At 50.9% G+C, this 21,846-nt stretch overlaps 2 protein-coding genes across 5 annotated transcripts in view; one reads left to right on the top strand and one right to left on the bottom strand.

Annotated features, from left to right (window-relative positions):
* NPTN (neuroplastin) overlaps window positions 1-16,944 on the bottom strand; it is a 42,100-nt gene extending 25,156 nt beyond the window's left edge. For both annotated transcript variants that reach the window (XM_053954834.1, XM_053954835.1), the window contains exon 1: window positions 16,765-16,944. In XM_053954834.1, the coding sequence (XP_053810809.1) occupies window positions 16,765-16,852 (88 nt within the window). In that variant the 5' untranslated portion in view covers window positions 16,853-16,944. The remainder of the gene's footprint in view (window positions 1-16,764) is intronic.
* An 833-nt stretch (window positions 16,945-17,777) lies between these two features.
* Window positions 17,778-21,402, top strand: LOC128794695 (uncharacterized). 3 transcript variants are annotated; one of them, XR_008433233.1, is made up of 2 exons: window positions 17,778-20,634; window positions 21,017-21,402. XR_008433233.1 is itself a non-coding variant. In XM_053954832.1 (2 exons), the coding sequence occupies exon 1, from the start codon at window positions 19,390-19,392 to the stop codon at window positions 20,293-20,295; it is 906 nt and encodes a 301-aa protein (XP_053810807.1). In that variant the 5' UTR covers window positions 17,778-19,389; the 3' UTR covers window positions 20,296-20,333; window positions 20,474-21,402. The 3 variants fall into 3 exon arrangements, 1 of the variants encoding a protein (XP_053810807.1); XR_008433232.1 differs by having other exon boundaries at window positions 20,966-21,402; XM_053954832.1 differs by having other exon boundaries at window positions 17,778-20,333; window positions 20,474-21,402.
* Window positions 21,403-21,846: the final 444 nt, after the last annotated feature.

The following is a 21,846-nucleotide window of genomic DNA, read 5'->3' as shown; positions in this document are numbered from 1 at the left end:
ATCCCTGCTGCTCCTCCCTTGCCTGGCAGCTGCCCCTGGCACCCTCCCCGTGGGATTTCCAGCCCTGGGAAGCTCAGGTGTGCCAGGGTTAAGTGTCCCTGGTCAGGGATCTGCTCCCTGAGGAGGTCTCTTTACCTGACCCACCCCCAGGGCACCAGGGGTAAAATGCCAAACCTGTGCCAGTTGTGAGCTCTGCTCTGACCTCCTCTCCCATCTATTCAGGACTCCAGGGCATGGAATCCCCCAGGATACAAGTGACCCATTTTCCTGATCAGCCCAGCTCTGGGAAAGGGAATTTCAGCGGAATGAACGCTCACAACCAAAAGGGTGTTTTGTTAGGAACCCACAAAGGACCCTCAGCAGTTCCCACGTTGTGGAGAGGGCTGACACCCGTGCTCAGGCCACAGTATAGGAGATTCTGGATATCCTAAATCCTCCGTACTTACCCGCCTCAGAGCCCTGCTGGGAGCACACACACACACATTAAATTGTCCTTCAATCCTATTTCCAAAGATATTTATGAGAATAGCAGTGCCTCAACACCAGGCCCTCCCCCAGGCCCCTCCTAAAACTGCAGGATTAGGACACAGCTGGCCAGACAGATTATGCAGCAAAACCCGTCCTGGTGCTGTGCTAGGGCAGGGGACATCAGCAGCGTGGGGAGGGACAGTGTCACACCAGGAAAACTCACCAGGAGCCTGTCATCCCTGTCCTCAGATTGTGCCATCCCTGTCCTCACATTCCTGGCTTATTTTAGGATGAGAGGCAAATCAATGAGGTTTGGAAATGGAAATGTGGGCTTGGAGCACTCATTAAACAGCCCCCTAATGGCCACAGCCCCCAGTGACAAATGGCCACAGGCAAAGCCCCCAGTGACCACAGCCCCCTAATGGCCAACGGCCACAGGCCCCCAGTGACTGGCAGCCACAGCCCCCTAATGGCCACAGCCTTTAATGACCAACAGCCACAGACCCCAATCATGAACAGCCACAACCCCCATGACCAGCACTGACCCCAATGACCAGCACTGACCCCAATGACCAGCGCTCCCTAACCCTAAATGACCAGCACTGACCCCAATGACCAGCACTGACCCCAATGACCAGCACTGACCCCAATGACCAGCGCTCCTTCACCCTAAATGACCAGCACTGACCCCAAAGACCAGCACTCCCTGGGATGCCAAACAGCCTCCATACATAAATTAACAAATATTTCAATTACCAGGGACAGTTCTGGGTTAATATTTTGCATTTCCAGCCACTCTCAAACAGCAGCAGTGAGCAAGGTGATGCTCCAGAGGGCCACTGCCCACGCTGACACCCAGCCAGGAGCTGCAATCTGCCAGCACCAAGCAGGAATGCATAAAAAAAGAACAAAAAAAGGGGGGAAAAAGGTGAATTATTCCCAAGGCTGCAGCACAGGGCAACTGGGAAGGGAAGTGCTGCTGCCTTTGGGCCCTGCCAGTGGATTCCAGGGCTGTCCCAGCACGGAGCGGGTGACACTGGGCAGGTCCCAGTGACGCAGGAGCTGCCAGAGCCCAGCCTTGCCTTTCTTGGGCCTGTCCCACAGCTCTGCTCCTGCTCCAGAGAGAGCAGCACCACAAAATCCCAAACCCAGACAGAAACACAAGCGCAGGACTGCCGCAAGGGACTGCGCTCGGTTTAACCCCAAAGATCTGGGACTGTGCTCGGTTTAACCACAGAGACTGGGGACTGCACTCGGTTTAACCCCAAAGATCTGGGACTGCGCTCGGTTTAACCACAGAGACTGGGGACTGCACTCGGTTTAACCCCAAAGATCTGGGACTGCGCTCGGTTTAACCCCAAAGATCTGGGACTATGCTCGGTTTAACCCCAAAGATCTGGGACTGCGCTCGGTTTAACCCCAAAGATCTGGGACTGCGCTCGGTTTAACCCCAAAGATCTGGGACTGTGCTCGGTTTAACCCCAAAGATTTAGGACTGTTCTTGGTTTAAACCTAAAGATTTGGCACTCTGCTCTGTTTAACCCCAAAGATTTGGGACTCTGCTCAGTTTAACCCCAGAGATCTAGGACTGTGCCATGTTTAAACCCAAAGATTTGGGACTACTCATTTTAAACCCCAAAGATTTGGGATTGTGCCCTGTTTAACCCCAGAGATTTGGGACTGTGCTCGGTTTAACCCCAGAGATTTGGGACTGTGCTCGGTTTAAACCCAAAGATTTGGGACTGTGCTCGGTTTAAACCCAAAGATTTGGGACTCTGCTCGGTTTAAACCCAAAGATTTGGGACTCTGCTCGGTTTAAACCCAAAGATTTGGGACTCTGCTCGGTTTAAACCCAAAGATTTGGGACTCTGCTCGGTTTAAACCCAAAGATTTGGGACTCTGCTCGGTTTAACCCCAAAGATTTGGGACTCTGCTCTGTTTAACCCCAAAGATTTGGGACTCTGCTCGGTTTAAACCCAAAGATTTGGGACTCTGCTCGGTTTAACCCCAAAGATTTGGGACTCTGCTCTGTTTAAACCCCAGAGGTTTGGGACTCTGCTCTGTTTAAACCCCAGAGGTTTGGGACTCTGCTCAGTTTAACCCCAAAGATTTGGGACTAACCTAAACCCCCTTCTGGAAGTGATTTATTTATTCAGGATTTGATCTCATCCCCCAATGGTGTAGATGCATACAAGGAGCAATTAATACCCTAAAACAGGGGAACATTTCAGTTTGCACACAGAATTCCACTGGAATTCCAGGGGCTCCTCACATTTCCATTTCTGCCTTAAAAATTGTGTTGGGGAAAGAAAATTAAATCCCCACTGAGAAAAAAGAGGATTTTCAGAGCTCAGGAATTCTTGTAAAATCTGCCAGGGTAAGAATACACAAGGCAGTCATCCCTGAACTGCAGAAATTATTGTTTAATAATTAAAATATCCTTCTGGAACTCAAATTTCATCAAGGTGCAAAAGAATTAAGGAGAATGGCCCTGGAGGAGCAGAGCAGGGAGAATTTTCATCTTCCCAAGTTAAGTCTGGTGTAAAAAAGGAGTTTAAAAAACAAAAGTGCTTTGCCTTAAAAGCCAAGTTGAGGAAAGATGTTAAGCCAGGTTCAAAGACAGCAAAAACCAGGTTTAAGACACACAAAGAATGGACAGATTAGGACTAAAATGATAAAAGGATTTCCAAGGAAGTTTTCAATCCCAACCAACACAATGTAATCAAGGAACCCCCAAAAAGCAGGATAATGCTCCCACCCATCCTGAGGCTGCTGCTCAAGTTGAATTAAATCAATTAAATCCCACTTAAATGAAAGCACAAAGCACAGTTCAAAGCTCAGAACTGAGAATCTACAAGGCTAAAGTGCAAAAATAAACCTGATTTTCAGTCTGGAGCCACAATAAACAAAGTGTAACTCTGTGGGACTGAATGATTTCAAGCTTGGCTGTCTTTACAGCAAAAATCCACCTGGAAAACCTCTCAGCACATCAAAATTTTGTATTTCACTGCTCTCAGGCCTTTAGGAGAGTTCTGGAGGTTTTATTTCCCTCAATTATGCAGCCTGATCTTTTAAATTCTTCAAATAAACGAACAGAAGTGCAGGTGGAAAATGCAAGGCCCACCAAGAAGTGCTCAGCTCTGCTGTGCCCTCACATGAGCTGATTCTTTTTGCTTTATTCCCACATTGACAATTTGATGGGAATATCCCAGAAAATGCCAGGCAGGAGCTGCCCCCCCTCAGCTGGGCTGTGTTAATAAGGTGCCCTGGCTAATTAACTCCTTCTCTTAATTAAACACCAAAGAGTTCTGAGGGTGGGGAATCTCACTTTGGCAGAGTGCTGCTGGAAAAAACACCCTGATTGACGTTTTGTTCCTTGCCAGTGCTCTCATCCACTGAAAATCTTGGAAATTAGTTAAATACACAAAAAGTGACAGCTGGAAGAGGTGAAACACTCTGATGTTCAGGGACAGGACAAAGAGATCAGTTCCTGGGGATAAATCAGGAATTCAGGCTGGAAAGGATTCCTGAACACGGATCAGTTCCATAAATCAGGAATTTAGGCAGGAAAGAATTCCTGAACAGGGAAAAGGAGACAGGGATCAGTTCCTGGGGATAAATCAGGATTTTGGAAAGGATTGTGGAAGGTCCTCTGGCCTCACAAGCCCCTCAGATCAGCCTGAAACCCTCCCACAACCCCCTACCTGATGTTTTTATCCATGTTTCCCTGAAATAAAAACAGGAATGCTTCCCTTCACACTTTCGAAACACAACTGGTATTTTATGGCCACTTCTATGGTGCAAAACCTGGTCTGAGCAGCCCCAATTCCCTGAGGAAACACATCCAAGCACAGCCCATGGGAACAGCCCTGGGAGGACAGCCACGCTTCCCCCAGCTCCAGGGAATTCCCTTCCCCCAAATCCCCTCCTGGCTGGGCTCAGAACACAATTCCAGGGATTTCAGGTGACAACCCACCTGAAGGGTGCAGGTGAGAATTGAGACAAGGCTGGGATATCCCATGGGAATAACAACCAGGACAGGGTTTATTATAAACTGTGGCTTCATGACCAGTGTCACACCTGGCTGCAGCCACCTTCTGGAGAGCAGGAATGGAGATTTTCCCCAGATTTTGGCCAGGAAGAACAAAGCCCTGGCAGTTCCCTGGTTCCATAAAGCAGCCCAGCCCCAGGAGGGAGCTGGGACAGACCCCTGGGATGTCACTGTGGGCACTGCCTGCCCCCAAGGGTCCCCCACAGCTCCAGCTCCAATTTCCAGCTCCTTCCCTCCCCAGCTCTGCTGGTGGAGCCCAGCTGCTCCCAGGCCTTCAGTGTGAACTACAGAATTCCGGGGCTCTGCACCTTGGGAATTTAAAGAGATGGAGTTCATGGAAGTGTTTGTTTTTCTGGGACATCCTGGGTGCAGAATAATTTTTATCTCGCTGCAGACTTGATATCAAATATTCACTTTAACAGGAAGCATGGAAAAATCTCTTGATTTACCTGAAACACTTGGGTCAGGACTCTGGAATAAATAATAGATGGATAAAGATGGAGCAGGGCCAGCTCTGACCAACCTGTGAACCCGGATCCACAGCAAACCCAGTGTCTCAAAAAGCACATTTTTATCCCATATTCCAATGGAAATATTAAGGAATATCAGTGGAGAAGTGCTGGAGGAGCTCTCACAGGAGACACCAATTGTATTTCCTGGGTGGCACTTCCCTCATAAGCCATAAAAAAGCCAAGGCAATTGCACAATTTACCAAACCCCTCGGAAAGCATGGGTGGCAAAGGCATTGCAGGGAAATGTCAGCTTCCAGCAGCCCCTGCCATGCCGTGGAAAATGCAGCTTGGGGCTCTCAGGAAGCTGGGCTGAATCCCTCCCAAGCAGATTTCCTTCCACGGGGCATTTGTCCCTCCTCTCCCAGAGGTTTTTCCAGGGATTGAACCACCTCATGCCCAGCAAAGGCAGGAACTGTTCTCTGCTCTCCCCATTCCTGCTCCTCCCTGGCAGGGAAGAACCCCCAGCCAGCAGGCACTGCTTTAATCCCTTGTTGAAGGGAATACAGGAATGTTTAGTGCTGTAGCTGGGGACTAGACAAGAATCCCTCCAAAGCAGAAAGAGCCAGGGCAGGAGGCTCCTGGGAGCTGCCCAAAAAATCCACGTTAACAACTAAGAAGCCATTCCCTGGAAAGCAGTGGGAAGGGGTTCAGCTGCAGCACAGGAAGCAGAGTCTGAGCAGGCAGCAATTGCTATTTCTCTGCAGCAGCTGAAGATCTCAAGAAATTTTAAACAGCATTCCATTTTTGTCTCAAAGCCACTGAAAACACCCCAAAGGTTGGGAATAAAAATGATTTTGTGTCAGATTAGCTCTGTGAAATCCTCAGCCTGGCTCTCTAATGGCGTGGTGCAAGGGTTTTAAATAACCAAAGGTTTCCAACGCTCCCCCGTTCTCCCCTGACCTTTCCTGATCCAACAAATGTGTTTGACAGGAGACTGATCCCACTTCTCTCCAGCAAAGCTGCTTTTCCCCCTTTTATTCACCCTGCAAGAGCAGGAGCTGCTCCACGTCCTCGTGAGGGAGGGAAAGGACATTTTCATGCAGCGACCTTTCAGAAGAAATGCCCTTTGCTGAATTGGGGATTATGTAACAGAGGCTGAGGAGAAGCTGCTCAGCCACAAAAATAATTCCTATGTGAGCACAGGAAATGGCAGCAGCACAGGGGATAACACATTTCCAGCACGTTCTGGAGCCTAAACCAGAGGTTAAACTGCTTGATGTGTGAAATCCTGGCCCTGCTGCTGGACATGGGGTTAGAGATGCTTTAATTATCCCAAGCTGAGGCTCTCCAGAGCGGGAGAGAATTGCAGCCCCTGCTCAGTGCATCCAAAGCAGCAGAATGATGGAATTCCAGGCACAGGGAAGAGGAAAGCAGGAAGAAATGGATTAAAAAGCAGCAGAGATGCCACACTTTGTGCAGTAGATTTCCTCTGCTGTGCACATTGAGCTCCTGGTTAAAAACTGCATTTTTAGAGGTATTTTTTCCCAAGCAATTTCTTGAGATCTTCAGCTGCTGCAGAGAAATAGCAATTGCTGCCTGCTCAGACTCTGCTTCCTGTGCTGCAGCTGAACCCCTTCCCACTGCTTTCCAGGGAATGGCTTCTTAGTTGTTAACGTGGATTTTTTGGGCAGCTCCCAGGAGCCTCCTGCCCTGGCTCTTTCTGCTTTGGAGGGATTCTTGTCTAGTCCCCAGCTGCAGCACTAAACATTCCTGTATTCCCTTCAACAAGGGATTAAAGCAGTGCCTGCTGGCTGGGGGTTCTTCCCTGCCAGGGAGGAGCAGGAATGGGGAGAGCAGAGAACAGTTCCTGCCTTTGCTGGGCATGAGGTGGTTCAATCCCTGGAAAAACCTCTGGGAGAGGAGGGACAAATGCCCCGTGGAAGGAAATCTGCTTGGGAGGGATTCAGCCCAGCTTCCTGAGAGCCCCAAGCTGCATTTTCCACGGCATGGCAGGGGCTGCTGGAAGCTGACATTTCCCTGCAATGCCTTTGCCACCCATGCTTTCCGAGGGGTTTGGTAAATTGTGCAATTGCCTTGGCTTTTTTATGGCTTTTTTATGGCTTATGAGGGAAGTGCCCCCCAGGAAACACAATTTCCCATTTCTCCCCAAAAGCCCTGGGAGCTGGGATGAGGATGGGCTCCAGCAGAGCCCAGCTCCTCCCTCTCCCTGAGGAGGTTTGATCTCAGGGCCCTACTGACACTGCTGGGATTATAGGGCCAGAAATAACCTGTGCAGGGCAGCTCCTCCCCGCTGCATCCAGAACCCCATTCCTGAGCTGGAATTCCACTCCAGCACGGATTAATCCATCCTAATCCCGGGCAGGAATCACCTCCCTGGGCTGGGCACCCACACCTCACACAACTGCTGTGCTGAAGGGCAAAAAAAAAAAAAAAACCACAAAAATCAATTTGTGGGGTTTTTTTGAGCTTGAGGGGGAGTCCCACAGCTCTTCCCAGAGCAGCTCCCAGAGCTTTCCCAACAAAAGCAAAATTCAATTAAAAGCCAAGCAGATTTGGACTCTTCAAAGAGGCAGCAGAAAAAAACCCCAAAAACTGAGAGAAGCTTCCTTTGCTCAATGTAAATTTAAAAAAAATTAGTATCACCACCATGGTACCAACAATAATTGTGTTTAATCACACTGCAGGGATTTTGTGGTGTCTGAGAGGAACAGAAATGGTGACCTAAAGAAAATCTCATTTCAGCCATGTCCCCTAACCCGAGTTAAAAGGTTCTACTTGTGTTTTATATCAAAGGTTCTGTTTAATATCCAAGAATTCTGCTTTATACCCCAAGAATTCTGCTTTACACCCAGTGGGAAAAGCTGTTCCCTCACAGGGTCCCTCGTGCTCTCCATCCAGAGGCCACGTTCAGTTGTGCAGCAATTTCACAGCAGCTTTAAAAGATTTTTTTTTCCCTCAAAATACCTGACCAGAGCCCAGCAAAAGCACTGGAGATTTATCCCACAGATAAACTGATCCAACTGGGACAGGAATGGCACAGCACAGAGGGATTTTCTGCCAGCCCCCAGGAATTTGCTGCTGAGGCTGTTCCTGAACCAAAGGTGCTTTTTCCACTTTTCTACTGCCACCCAAGCAAATGCAGGTTTCCACAAAGCAAATCCCGATTTAGCAGCTCCCCACCTCTGAGATGTTTCACTTGGCAAAAGGATGACAGCAGGGTGGTGTTTGGGAAATCCTTTAGGAATTCTAAACCCATTTTGTCAGGCCCCAAAGCAGGAGAGCACCAGGGCAGTGCCCTCCTGTGGTTTTGGCTCCATTCTCCCACTAATTCCCTTCCTGCAGACCAAACCCCACCTTTTTTTTTTTTTTTTTTTTTAGCTTTTTTTTTCCTCTTTTTAGGTTTTTTTTTCTCTTTTTTTTCTTTACTCCATATGGCTTAAGATTGGGGACACCAAATCACTACTAAAAATAGGAGCTTTAGGAGCCTGAGACCCCAAAGAGACAGCTCAGAGCCTGGGGTGAGAACAGCTTTAATTTGTTGCATTTTTTTCTTGACAGGGTTTTCAGCACTTTGCTGCAGGTTCTGAACTGCTCAGCAAAGTGCTGAAAACCCTGTCAGATAAAAAATGCAACAAATTAAGGCTGCAATGAAACCACCAATACAATATTCCAGCCCCTTAGCACGTTCAGCAACCTCAAAATTGGGGAGAAGGGGGAATTGTCCTCACTCTGCTTTGGTTTTGGAAGCAAAAAGCCAATTATAGTGGGGAAAAAAAAGATCCAATCACAAATATCTTATTGAAAGAAATGAAAATATTGAATAACCCTCATGCCTGACAGGGAGCAGAAAAGCTCTCACAGTACCCAGGGGTTACAGCATCTCCCAACTCTTCTGCCCAAAGAATTGGCAGGATGGGATGAAACTGAAATATTTCCAAAAAGACAGAATCAGAGGTGACACTGGAAGGGAGAATCCAGAGGTGACTGTGATCCTACAGCACTACAGGATGGGTGCCATATAAAATAACTAAGTTTCTAGGCTAGAGGGAATAAATGCACCAAATATCCCATTTCTCACAGCAAAATGAAGCCCTAAGAGTGGCACCCTGACTGTATTTTTCTCCCAGAACAGTTGCACCACAGAACAGCTCTCCAAGCACAACTCCAAAGTCCCAATCCCACGTGCATGTGGAATTTCTGTACCAGCCCTGAAGTGTGCCTGGGACACACTGGGATTTTACCTTTCTAAAGGGATTTTTTTACATTTATTGGACCTTAAATAAACCCCAGCTGTTGCTGAGGGGATGCATCACACAGCAGAAAAAAACAGACTTGGATTTCTTGGCTTCCCAGCAGGAAAATGCAGCAGAACAGGCAGGGCCCAGCTTCCCAACTCCCATAAAACCAAGGAAGAGCCATCAGGAGATCCCAAAGTGCAGGTGCAGGCTCTGAGTCACAACCCTGAGATGTCTGGGTGCTCTGGGATTTGGGAAACACTTCCCAAAGATTTGTTTCCCAATCCCCTGCAGTGCTCAGCTCCCAGTTTCTGTGGCAGTAGGAGAGGAGGGAGCTGCAGGGCTCCTCTGGCCAAATCAAATCCAAATGAGCTCTCCAATAATGAGCTTCCAGTTTGCTCCCTGGAATCCTGAAGTGATTCCAGCTCCTGAAGTGGAAACCCAGCTGGCTGGTCAGTGCAAACTGCTCATCTTCAGCTCAAAGTGAAAAACATTCTCATTCTGCTCAATCCAGCAGGCTGGAGTGATAAATATATACATCCATATTTTCTCCATGCCATTTATTCCTTGGATGCTCCAAGAGTGGAGCCAGGCTGGGAGAGCTGGGGGTGCTCACCTGGACAAGAGAAGACTCCAGGGAAACCTCAGAGCCCCTGCCAGGGCCTGAAGGGGCTCCAGGAGAGCTGGAGAGGGACTGGGGACAAGGGATGGAGGAACAGGACACAGGGAATGGCTAAAAAGTGAAAAAGGGCAGGTTTTGGTTAAATACTGGGGAAAAATTCTCCCCTGTGAGGGTGGTGAGGCTGTGGGATGGCATTCCCAGGGAAGCTGTGGCTGTCCCTGGATCCTGGGATCTCCTGATGGCTCTTCCTTGTTTTTGTGGGAATTGGGAAGCCGGGCCCTGCCTGCTCCGCTGCGTTTTCCTGCTGGGAAGCCAAGAAATCCAAGCCTGTTCTTTTGTGCTGTGTGATGCATCCCCTCAGCAATAGGTGGGGTTTATTTAAGGAAGTGTCCCAGGCCCGGCTGGGCAGGCCTGGAGCAGCCTGGGCTAGAGGAAGGTGTCCCTGCCCACTGATGAGTTTTAAGGTCCCTCCCAACCCAAACCATCCTGGGAAAATGTGAATCGGCTTCTTGCAAGCATCAAATTCCCTGGGAAGGCTGCTCTAGGTGAACTCTGCACATGAGGAGCCCTGAAGTGATCCACTGAAGGGTAACACACAGGGATCTGCTGCTGCTGGAAGACACAGAGTGATGCCTCAGCTTCAGCTTTTATATGTTCACATTCTGTGCTGCTTCAGTGGGTGGGTCTGGGGTTCCTGTTAGGGGATGGTGAGCTCTGTTCACAGAGCAGGGAGACAAAACAATTCCTGCTCCAGCTGGGGACCAAGGACAGAGGATCCAGATCTCAGCCCCAAGAGCACAAACAGCATTCCTGATCCTGCCCTGATCCCATGGAGAGCTGCAATCCCTGATCCTACCCTGATCCCATGGAGAGCTGCAATCCCTGATCCTGCCCTGATCCCATGGAGAGCTGCAATCCCTGATCCTGCCCTGATCCCATGGAGAGCTGCAATCCCTGATCCTGGGAATCCCATGGAGAGCTGCAATCCCTGATCCTGCCCTGATCCCATGGAGAGCTGCAATCCCTGATCCTGCCCTGATCCCATGGAGAGCTGCAATCCCTGATCCTGCCCTGATCCCATGGAGAGCTGCAATCCCTGATCCTGCCCTGATCCCATGGAGAGCTGCAATCCCTGATCCTGCCCTGATCCCATGGAGAGCTGCAATCCCTGATCCTGCCCTGATCCCATGGAGAGCTGCAATCCCTGATCCTGCCCTGATCCCATGGAGAGCTGCAATCCCTGATCCTGCCCTGATCCCATGGAGAGCTGCAATCCCTGATCCTGCCCTGATCCCATGGAGAGCTGCAATCCCTGATCCTGGGGATCCCATGGAGAGCTGCAATCCCTGATCCTGCCCTGGGGATCCCATGGAGAGCTGCAATCCCTGATCCTGGGGATCCCATGGAGAGCTGCAATCCCTGATCCTGCCCTGGGGATCCCATGGAGAGCTGCAATCCCTGATCCTGCCCTGGGGATCCCATGGAGAGCTGCAATCCCTGATCCTGCCCTGGGGATCCCATGGAGAGCTGCAATCCCTGATCCTGGGGATCCCATGGAGAGCTGCAATCCCTGATCCTGGGGATCCCATGGAGAGCTGCAATCCCTGATCCTGCCCTGGGAATCCCATGGAGAGCTGCAATCCCTGATCCTGGGGATCCCATGGAGAGCTGCAATCCCTGATCCTGGGGATCCCATGGAGAGCTGCAATCATTTACTGAAGACAGAAAAACAAGCAGGATGGGATTTCATAACCTAAAGCTGTAATTGGACAATTAACTCCAATATACAAGTGGAGCAGAACTCATTAAAGTGAAACACCTCATGATCAGTTTTCCATTTTGGGACCATTTGGGTTCACCTGGGTGCAGCCCTGGCTGGGCTCTGGTGCTGCCCAAGGTGGCTCCATTGAGGAAATCCTTTTAATAAATCCCTGCTTTATTCTTGAGCTCAGTCTAGTCTTGGCTCTAGCTCAGCCTTCCCAAGGCATCATTTTCGGTCAGACCAGACCAAAACCAAGCTGCCAACCTTTATTTTAGGGATTTTCTAATCCTTTAACCATCCAGCAGCTCCCTAACATCCCATCACCTGCAGGGATTTCACTGTGCCAACAGGCAGAGCGGCTGCCCTCTGATTCAGAGCTGCTTTTAAACCGCTCCAGCACCATTTAATTCACCTCAAGCACCTCCAAACGACAGCAATTCAAACCCCATTTGCAGCCTGAACCTGAGGCAGCTCTGCTGAAGCACCACAAAGCTTTTCCCAACAATCCATGGGGAAAAAAAAAAAAAAAAATCACCCCCGGATTGCTGAGCCAAGCTGGTGCACGCTCAGGTTTAAAAATGCTCCGAGCATCTGTTTTTTGCAAACTCCTGCTGTCCGCCCTCACGGAATTATTGCAGGCTGCTGGGAGCTCTGTGCACTGCCAAAAGCCTTCCCTGGGCACTCCAATCCATCCCTCAGCATTCCCGAGATGTTCCCTGTCAGGTCTCCCAAGCTCCTGCAATTCCATGTGCTTTTCCAGCTGAAGTTTTGGGATGAGTGCATTTTTTCCAGCAATGTGAAAAAATGTGATGTTCCCCCTTCCTCTTGTTTTCCTATTCTGTCAACACAAATGCTGTAACTGCTTTTTTTTTAATAAATAAAGCTATATTTTAGGTTTCCAAACCAGTGGAAGATCCCTCTGAGTACCCCCAAAATGTGAGGAGCTACACCAGTAACTGCTGTGGATTTTAAAACGTGGGATGTAAAACTATAGGAACTAAAGCAAAAAAAAAAAATCTTTTTTTCTTGCTTATTCAAACCAGAACAGGACATTTTGATCTATTTTTCTTCTAGAAAAAATAGTGCACATCTCCAACACCAAAAAAAAAAAAAAAAAAAAAAAAAAAAAAAAAAAAAAAAATCAAGCAGCACCATGCATCAAACAAATGCTTAACCTGGAGTGAGGATAAATTCCCATGAAAATAAAATCATAGATAATTATAATTGTTTGAATGACTGGATATGGGATTTGATGGAGCTTTGTCATATTTTAACAGCTCCCTCCTCCAGCTTTACAGAAGTCAGCATTTGTATTTTAGAATTAACTGGGGAAAAAGTCACTGTATTTATTCCCAAATATTGCTGTTTTGAGGAGTTTGAACACACGAAGCCCATCCCCAAACATCCAAAGGATCAGACTGTGGAATTCCACAGCAGCCAGCCCAATTCCAGCCTCCAGAAAGAAGAATTCTGCTGGGAAACTTTTAACAAATGGAAAAAAGGGCTCAGGGTAAGGCAGAGCCAAGCTGTGAGGGCTCCCTGTGCTTCGTTGCCCCTCCTGCTTTAACCAAAACCAAACTTTAGAGGAATGTGGTCACAGGAATTGTCCTGATTTAGATCCTGATTAGAGAAAAATACCCCAAAAATTAAAATCTCACTACAGGAGACAAGTGCAGCACGTGTGTGAATTTCAGGAGCTGCAATAATGGAAATGAAAATGAAATAATGAAACAAAATCCACGATCTAGAGGGTCCCTGAGGGTCACAAAGCCACCTTGGGCTGGGCTGGGGACATAAAGCAGGACTTGGGAGAGCAGCAGAAGTAGGGGAGATCCTGCCTGGAGGAGGAGGAGAGAAGCACTGGTGGGGAGGAGCAGAAGGGAACTCCTCGCTGCTCAGCCCACACTCAGGCTCCAAAAATGTTCACATTTATCTGGGCACCACGAAAAGGCACAGCAGAGCTCAGGTGGAGAGGAATGGGTGAGGCTCAGCAGGCACAAACAAGGATAAAAGCAAAGTTTTTCACTGGCTCCTTCAAGAAGAAATTCATTTTCAGAATTCAGGATTAGCTTAGCTAATTTTCCTGATTTATTGGTCGCTTTTAGGCTGGTTTTTGCCAACAGAAAATCCATATTCTGGTTTTAGCCAGCTAGTTCCTTCTCCATCTATGCAGAGGATGAACTAAAAGCACCATCTGAATTAATTTGGTTTTATTTTCCCTCATGCCCAGCTCAGAACAACCCAAGCAATTTTAGGGTGAAGAATTCTCTGCACTTCAGCTTGCTTGCTCCCACTCCAACTCTTGTGTTGGTGTGCTAAAAAAACCACTGCAGACTTCCCAGACTGGGGCAGCTCCAGCAGCAATTTTAGACAATAAAACAACCTTTAAATCCCAGCCACTCTGAGGTGGAATTATCACTACACTAAAGCCTTTGGTTTTCCAGCTGCTTGTTTGGAAATAAAGATATTTCAAAAGTGAAACAATGATGGAAAAGTCATGTTTTCCTCCCCTCCAGGAGCTTGCCTGGAAGCATTAAAGTGATTTTCCAACAGCTGCCCTTAGAAAGTGCAGGTTAAACACAGATCTTCCTGACTGGCTTTTTCCAGCTCTTCCTCCTCATCATTCCCCATCTCTTCCTCCAGTTCCATCAGGACTCTGCTCTGGATGTAAGCCATGAGCAGAAACTGAGCATTTTCCCAGCAGAATATTCGGGAAAAGTTCAATTCCTGCCACATTTCCCTGAGATCTCAAGGTGTTTATGTGAGAGCTTTCAAAATAAAGCCACCAGAGAAATAAAACCCTCAAAATAAAAAGCTTTCAAAGTAAAACCTTTCAAAATAAAACCCTCCTCTCAGTTTTAGCAAGCTTAAATCCATAGGTGAGCCTGACTCCAAATATTCTGGATTGTATTGAGTCTGGAAAAATTACTGGGAACTTAACAGCAATCTCCTGTCAGAGGTGGGGAAAAAGCTTTTTTTCCCCACAAACACTCAGCATTCCAGTGGGGATTTTCTACTCCAGGTGAGCTCCAACAGGTCCGTGGCCATTCCTCCACCACCCTGACTTGGACTTTTCACCTTTCATCACTCTGATGGTTGCACATCAATAAAAGATAACAAATCGTTGCCCTTTGGGATCCTCCCCTGCCCCTCAAAGCACACACCCATAGGTGAGAAGCGTTTTCAAAGGAGATCTGAAGGAACAGCCACAATTCAGGAAACCGCTGGACCTGTCCTCCACCCAAAGAGGGATTGTTCTGTTGCAGGAAGCTCCCCACGGGCCATTATTTGCTGAAAAAAAGCCCAGCTCCTCTGCAGCAGGGCCTTTTTACATTAAAACTGGGGCAGCAATAAACCTTAAGTCACAAAGACCTCAACCTTTCACCTGGCTCGGGGTGCTCCAACCCTTCCCAAGCAGATTTTCACTCACCCGTGTGAGCTCCCAGAGCATTACAGAAACTCAATATCTCCCTCACCATTTCATTAAAGATAACAATTAATCAGCCTCCAGGACACAGCAGCGGGCTGCAATCTCCCCTCACGCCAAGATCACTTTGGTGGGGACAGAGCCCCTTTCCAGCTCTCCCCAAAATTCACTTTATCGCTGGCCTCCAGACTCGCAACTGCTGCCAAACAAATGTTTGCACTGTCCGCAGCCACTCGGGATTGTCATCCCAGCTGCCGGCACTTGACACCTTCCCCGCACGGAACACGCGACCCATTTCCATTTAACGCCTTCCCTCCCGAGGCTGGAATTTCTCTGGGAACTCAGCAGTGCCACAGGACCACATTTAATCCACAACTCAGCCCCATCCAGCCCCCTTCCCGGATGCCTGAATCCCACACAGCTCCAGCAGGGTTTTCCCAGACTGCCTCACTCTGCAGAGAGCCTCCAGTTTTCACTCCCAGTGCCGATGCCAAACTCCGGTTAGCAGAGACACGAGGCTCGCTGCTGGCTTCACGCTGCAAAATCTGCACGTGCTCAGGGAAAAACTCTCACCCGGGATCTTTAGGACAGTATTTTCCCCATCTAGATATCGCTGTCAAACACCCTGAGAGGCTCAATGCTGGCCTGGTGGAAGGTGTCCCTGTCCCTGCCTGGTGGGGTGGGATGGGCTCTAAGCTCCCTTCCCAAACCAGGCTGCGAGATTCCACACTCCGGTGATTCCAGGGTTCCCCTGGAGCAGAGAGCCAGGGACCTCAACAGCTGGAAAACTCTAGGACTGAATAGTATCTGCAGAGCAGAAAGGAAGGAGAGAGAAAGGAGGACGAAATGATGAAACTAGCGTGGAATTGGCGTACGAGAGAGGCAGCCCTTCCTCCTGGGCAGGTTTTCCCAGCGGCTCCTCCTGCGAGCTGAGCTCCCTGCCCTTGCCGGCTCTCCAGGCCCGAGCAGCGCTGACCATGATGCTGCACCAGGAGCAGCTCCATCTCCAGGAGCAGCTCCATCTCCAGGAGCAGCTCCATCTCCAGGAGCAGCTCCATCTCCAGGAGCAGCTCCATCTCCAGGAGCAGCTCCATCTCCAGGAGCACACAGCGCGGCCCGGCCTGGCAGGAGCACACAGGCATTTTTTTCCCCGGCGCTGCGGGATTTCCTTGGAGCAGGAGGCTCGGCTGGAGCAGCGTCTTGGCCCCGCTCCGCTCTGCCACTAATTGTCATGCACTTGGCTGCGAACTCGCCGGGGAGGAGGCAGCCGCGCTGGATTTAGCTCACGCTAGCCTACAAGGAACGGAGAAGGCTTGGGGTGTGGTGGGTTGGTTGTTTCTTTTTTTTTTTTTTTTTTTTCCCCTCATAATTCCTTCTTTTACTCTCCTATCAGAAGGACCTCTCCAGTTGCTAAGGAACTACGGGCTTTATTGCATTATAAATGATTTAAGGCGGCCCGGCAGATGCAGGTTCAGTAGGCGGGAGGAGATGAGGAGATGTTCCATTTTACCGGCGGCACGAGGCGCCTCAGGAGGAGCCGGGGGGGCCGAGCCTGTCCCCCTCCCCCTTTCTCCTCCTTCCCCCTTCCCCTGAGAGGTCCCAAATCAACAGGGAATCCCCCCAAAACGGAGGTCGCCCCCCACCCGCGGGGTTGCCCACAGCGCACCCGCCGCCATAGCAACGCGCCCCCCCCGCTCCCCCCGCCGCCGCCGCCGCCCTCCCTCACCGTTCTGCGCCGCGGCGGGTCCCGGCAGCAGCGCGGCCGTCGCCAGCAGCAGCGAGAAGGCGGCGGGGAGCGGCCCGGAGCGCGGCATCTTCCTGAGGCAGGGGCAGGAGGAAGGCGAGGAGGCTGAGGCGGCGGCGGGAGCGGCGGCGGCTCCGTCCGTCCTTCTCCGCCGACCTCCTACCGCAGCGCAGCGCCCGCTCTCGCGAGATCCGCCGGGGGCGTGGGGCGACGCCGCCGGGGAGGGGACGGGCGAGGCGGGGGGGCGGTGTCAGGGCTCGCCTCGCCCGCCCCTCGCCGCCATGTTGGCCCCGTTCGGCCCGGTCCGTGCAGCGCCGCCGCGTCCCCTGTCCCGGGGCTTCTCCTCCTTGCCGAGCTCCCGGGCTGGCGGTGGGACAGGGGCGCCCAGGCGGCGGGGAGCTGCCCCTTCTCCCTTTCTGCCGTGCCCTCAGGGGCGCCATGGCGGAGGCTGCCTGAGGCAGCCTTTCCTTGGGCGCAATGGCGGAGCCCGCCGGAGGGAACCGTCCCTTCAGGGTCTCGATGGCGGAGCCCGCCGGAGGGAAACGTCCCTTCAGATTTACCATGGTGGAGCTCACCTGAGGCAGCTTCCCGCCAGGGGCACTGTGAGTGGGATGGCGTAGCCCCTTGTCAGGGATGTGGCCCCTCAGAGGCACCATGGCAGAGCCCACCTGTCCCCTCAGGGGCACTGAGGGTGTCAGTGGTGCAACCCCTCTTCAGGGATCGTCACCTCATGGACACCATGGCAGAGCTGATGGAATCTGTCCCCTCAGGGACACTGAGGCTGCCATGGTGGAGCCCTTCCTCAGCGATTCCTCTCCTCAGGGACACCTTAGTGAGCTCTGAGGGATCCGTTCCCATAGGGGCACCGAGGGTGTGATGGCAGAACCCTTCTGAGGGCACCATGGTGCAGCCCCTACTCTGGGACGCCATGGCAGAACCTGCCTGAGGAATCCATCCCCCCAGGGGCACTGAAGGAGGGATGACTCCCGAGGGATCAATCCCTGCAAGCACCATGGCGGAGCCCAGCCGAGGCATCCTCCCTCAGGGACAAAGAGGGCACCATGGCAGAGCCCGCCTGAGGGATCCATCCCCTCAGGGACACCATGGCGGAGCCCGCCTGAGGGATCCATCCCCTCAGAGGTGCCATGGCAGAGCCCACCTGAGGGATCCATCCCCTCAGAGGTGCCATGGCAGAGCCTGCCTGAGGGATCCATCCCCTCAGAGGTGCCATGGCAGAGCCCACCTGAGGGATCCATCCCCTCAGAGGTGCCATGGCGGAGCCCGCCTGAGCGATCCATCCCCTCAGGGACACCATGGCAGAGCCCACCTGAGGGATCCATCCCCTCAGGGACACCATGGCAGAGCCCACCTGAGGGATCCATCCCCTCAGGGACACCATGGCAGAGCCCACCTGAGGCAGCTTCCCCTCAGGGACACCATGGCGGAGCCCGCCTGAGGGATCCATCTCCTCAGGGGCACAGATGGCACCATGGCAGAGCCTGCCTCAGGCAGCCTCCCCTCAAGACTGCCATAGCAGAACCCGCCTGAGGGATCCGTCCCCTCAGAGCTGCCACAGCAGAGCCCCTCTGGCTGAGGGATCCATCCCCTCAGAGCCGCCACAGCGGAGCCCCTCTGGCTGGGATATGCAAAGCACTACACTCCTCCTCACTTCTGCGCTTAAAACACTGGTGAGTACAAGGTAAGAGCTGGTATTTGGCTCTGTTCATACTCACTTAAGGAGTTTCTGTGCTGTTCTGCAAGGGCCACAGTGTGTCAGAGGAACCCAATTCCACCCCAAATTGTTCAGCTTAAGGTCCACGCACCCACAAAACACCAATATAATTTTAAACAGCATTCTATCCCTCACTTCTATGCTTCCATACAAAAGATTTTTCAAGGGCTATGTCATTTTTGCACAAGTAGGAAACCGAGGCCATGTGAAGCAAAGGTGTTTGCTCCATGTTAGCCACGGAGTTGTGGGCAAAGAGCACAAAAACTCATTCCCGGATGATTGGACAAGCCAGACACGCTGGAAATTAGCTGTTGGTGTGCTTTGGCTGGCTTTTCTCTATTTTCCTGTCATAAATCACAGATGCCAGGTCAGATTTGCTGCTTGCTTTTGCTTTCTTCTGTACCCTTGAGCCCAGCTGATTGTGGGGAGATACGAGGCTTGGGACAGACCAGCAGAGAAGGAGACTGGGGGAAAAGCCAGCAGAAAATCCTCAAGATCAGATTTTCAGCTTTCTGCAGAGCCCTGTGTCACCAGCGTGCCCAAAGTGGGGTGGGCTGGGAAATAATGGATGGTGACATCCCAAACTGTCCTGGTTTCTTGCCTTTGTCTCCCTCCTCCTTCACCCTGCCCTGGTCGGTCAGTCTCAGCTGATCATCAGCAAAGAGCCTCCATGTCCTCCTTTTATTGCTGCTGTGACTCACAGAGAGCAAGGATCAGGCACATCTTTTCCATGAAAACCCTGCTGAAATCCCCGCCTGAGCGCTTCAGGACTTGGCTGAGGATGGCAGGGGCGAGGTCACACGTGAGGAGCAGCAGTTTTTTGGCCGTGTGCTGGTGCTCCACGTCATCCTGGCTGCCCCTGGCTCCCAGGTTCGATGTGCCTCAGAGATTCCACTGCGCTGGAGAATTTCCACGGTGCATTTTCCATGACTCAATGTTGGTGCCAGCTGATTCATCTGTGTGACACTACCCTGCTTTTTCTCACCGTGGCGCGGAGACATCCTCTTTTATTCCCCTCTGTGTGGAACAACCCAACAACAGCACCCCTTGCAAACCAGACAAAAAGGGGAACAGAGGCCCAGAAATCCAGTTTTACCCAGCGCTGCCCCTCGCGCTGCTCTTTGCACGCCGTTTTCCCAGGATTTTGCTGGAACTCTGCTCCTTGCAGACACCCACTCGCTATTAGGCCTTACCTCCAGTGCCTGTTTTCCAAGTTTGGAAGGAGTGAGCGCTGGGAGCAGGCTCTGGATCTGCTCAGCAATCCTTGCTCCGTAACCATGGCAGCTCAGGGTGACTCACACTGCCACAGGCCTGAGCCCAACTTAGCAGGAGGAATTTTTTCCCCTCCTCTGTCACCAGCTCAGAGTTTCTCTCCACAGTTGCATAACTCAGCTGTCGCTTGTGTTCCTCTGGTTCTGCCTTGGGGACAAGCCCTGCTGTCAGCTGGAGCGTCCCTGGAAGGTCTCCATTGGAGGTTGTTCCCCAGGCAGGGAATGAAGCTGATCCATGGATTTGTGATCATGCAGCACAAGAAACCAGAGCAGAAAGTCCCCACGGCCAGGAGATGTCCTCATGGGTCTGATCCCAAGTCTCTTGGAGCACAGAGTTCCCACAAATCCCTAAAATTTATAACAAAGCACTCAGGTATCCAGCTGTATCAACTGTGGCCAAAAAAAAACCCTTCTTGTTGTTCCATGGATGAGGGAATCGTCTTACAACTGGAGTTCTGCAGGAAAAGGGAATTTGCCAGCCCTAGATCCACCACTGTGGCTCAGTGGTGACGAAAACCCTGGAATTCCAGCAGATGGAGTCTGAGCAGGTGATTCCTGGCCTCAGGAATGCCAGGGAAAACTCAGGGATGGCAAAGTTTCCCAATCCCTGCCTTTTCCCTTCAATCAAGACCCATATTTTCACCTGGAGGGGGTCTCCATTTTGATTATTCTCTGCTTATTCCTTCAGAACGAGGAAGACAGAAAATCTTGGAAGCCAGATAAGTAAAGAGGAAGGAAAAAATACCCCGTAAAAAGCAGGAAATTCGGGAGAGTTTCAGTTCTCGGAGAGCAGCAAAGATGCATCCTCCCTATTTTGTGGGGGAATTTGGAGCTTGTCTTCTTGCAACTGTGAGTGTTTGAGAGATCCCTGTTATTTTGATGTGTTTAGTGCTTTGGCACTTGAAAGCTTTCACAGGATGGAAAGGGTTTCAAGGATCATCCCATTCCACCCCCTGCCATGGGCAGGGACCTTTGCACTGTCCCAGGGTGCTCCAAGCCCCGTTAAGCTTGGCCTGGGACACTTCCAGGGATCCAGGAGCAGCCACAGCTCCATCCCAGAGCCTCCCCACCCTCACAGGGAAGAATTTCTTTGCTCTCCTCACGTGGATATTCTTTTGAATGTGTTCTGGGCCAGGGCAGAGCACGAAACAGAGTCCAGCACAAAACTCCTCTTTTCCAGCTGCTCTCAGGGCTGAGAAACCCTGGATAACATCAGATAATGCTCCCACAGGGCCACTTGCCAGGAAAACAGCGATCCCAAAAGGTAACTGCGACCTGATTAAAGGGTATTCATCTCCCCAGAGGCACAATGGCAGCCGGAGAACGACGTTAACCCCGTGAGATAACATCGGGGTGAGGCTCCATGGAGGCCTCATTCACACCCTGCTGCACAGGTGAGCCCTTCAGTTCTCATCCTAAACAGCCAGGAAAAAATGAAACTGAACAAAACCCCCGTGCTCTGAGAAATGAGAGAACGAAGAGCTTGTAAAATCGCACAGGGACGTGCTCTGAGGGAAAGGAGTCAAAGGCAAAACTGCTAAAAAATAAAAAAAGCCCAACCCCCCTTCGAAAAAAAAAAGAAAAAAAAAAGAAAACAACAACAACAACAACAACATTAATGATCTCAGGGTAGTCATAAAAAAAAAAATCTAAATGTCCAGAAAGCTGAGTTGCCATTTCCCAGTCCCGTGGGGAATGGCAGCTGGGTTCTTCCCCTCCTGCCACGCTCACAGTTCCTGTGGGCAGTGCTCAGACCGGAGTCACTCCGTGCTTTCCTCCCAGCAGAAATGGCTTTCCGTGCAGAACAAGCAAAGGGTGATTTGGGGCAGGCTGGTTTGGAATGCACACACCGAGTCCGGGGAGAGATCTCAGCAGGGCTGACATCAGCTGTTATGACAGACAGCTGGAGTTTGCCTGACCTTATTTTCTGCAGGGAAGGAGCAAGAGGGACACAAATCAAACTGCTTTCCCTCCTCCCTCCTCTCTGACCTAGCCCAAAATTATTTGTCTCCATTGCAAATTCTTCACCCAGCTCAGCCACACTGTAATGTTTTTCTCCAC

This window comes from Vidua chalybeata, chromosome 13 (assembly GCF_026979565.1).
Source record: "Vidua chalybeata isolate OUT-0048 chromosome 13, bVidCha1 merged haplotype, whole genome shotgun sequence".
Taxonomy (NCBI): Eukaryota; Metazoa; Chordata; class Aves; order Passeriformes; family Viduidae; genus Vidua; species Vidua chalybeata.
The sequence above is the reverse complement of the archived record's forward strand: the minus strand, read 5'-3'. Positions and strand labels throughout refer to the sequence as shown.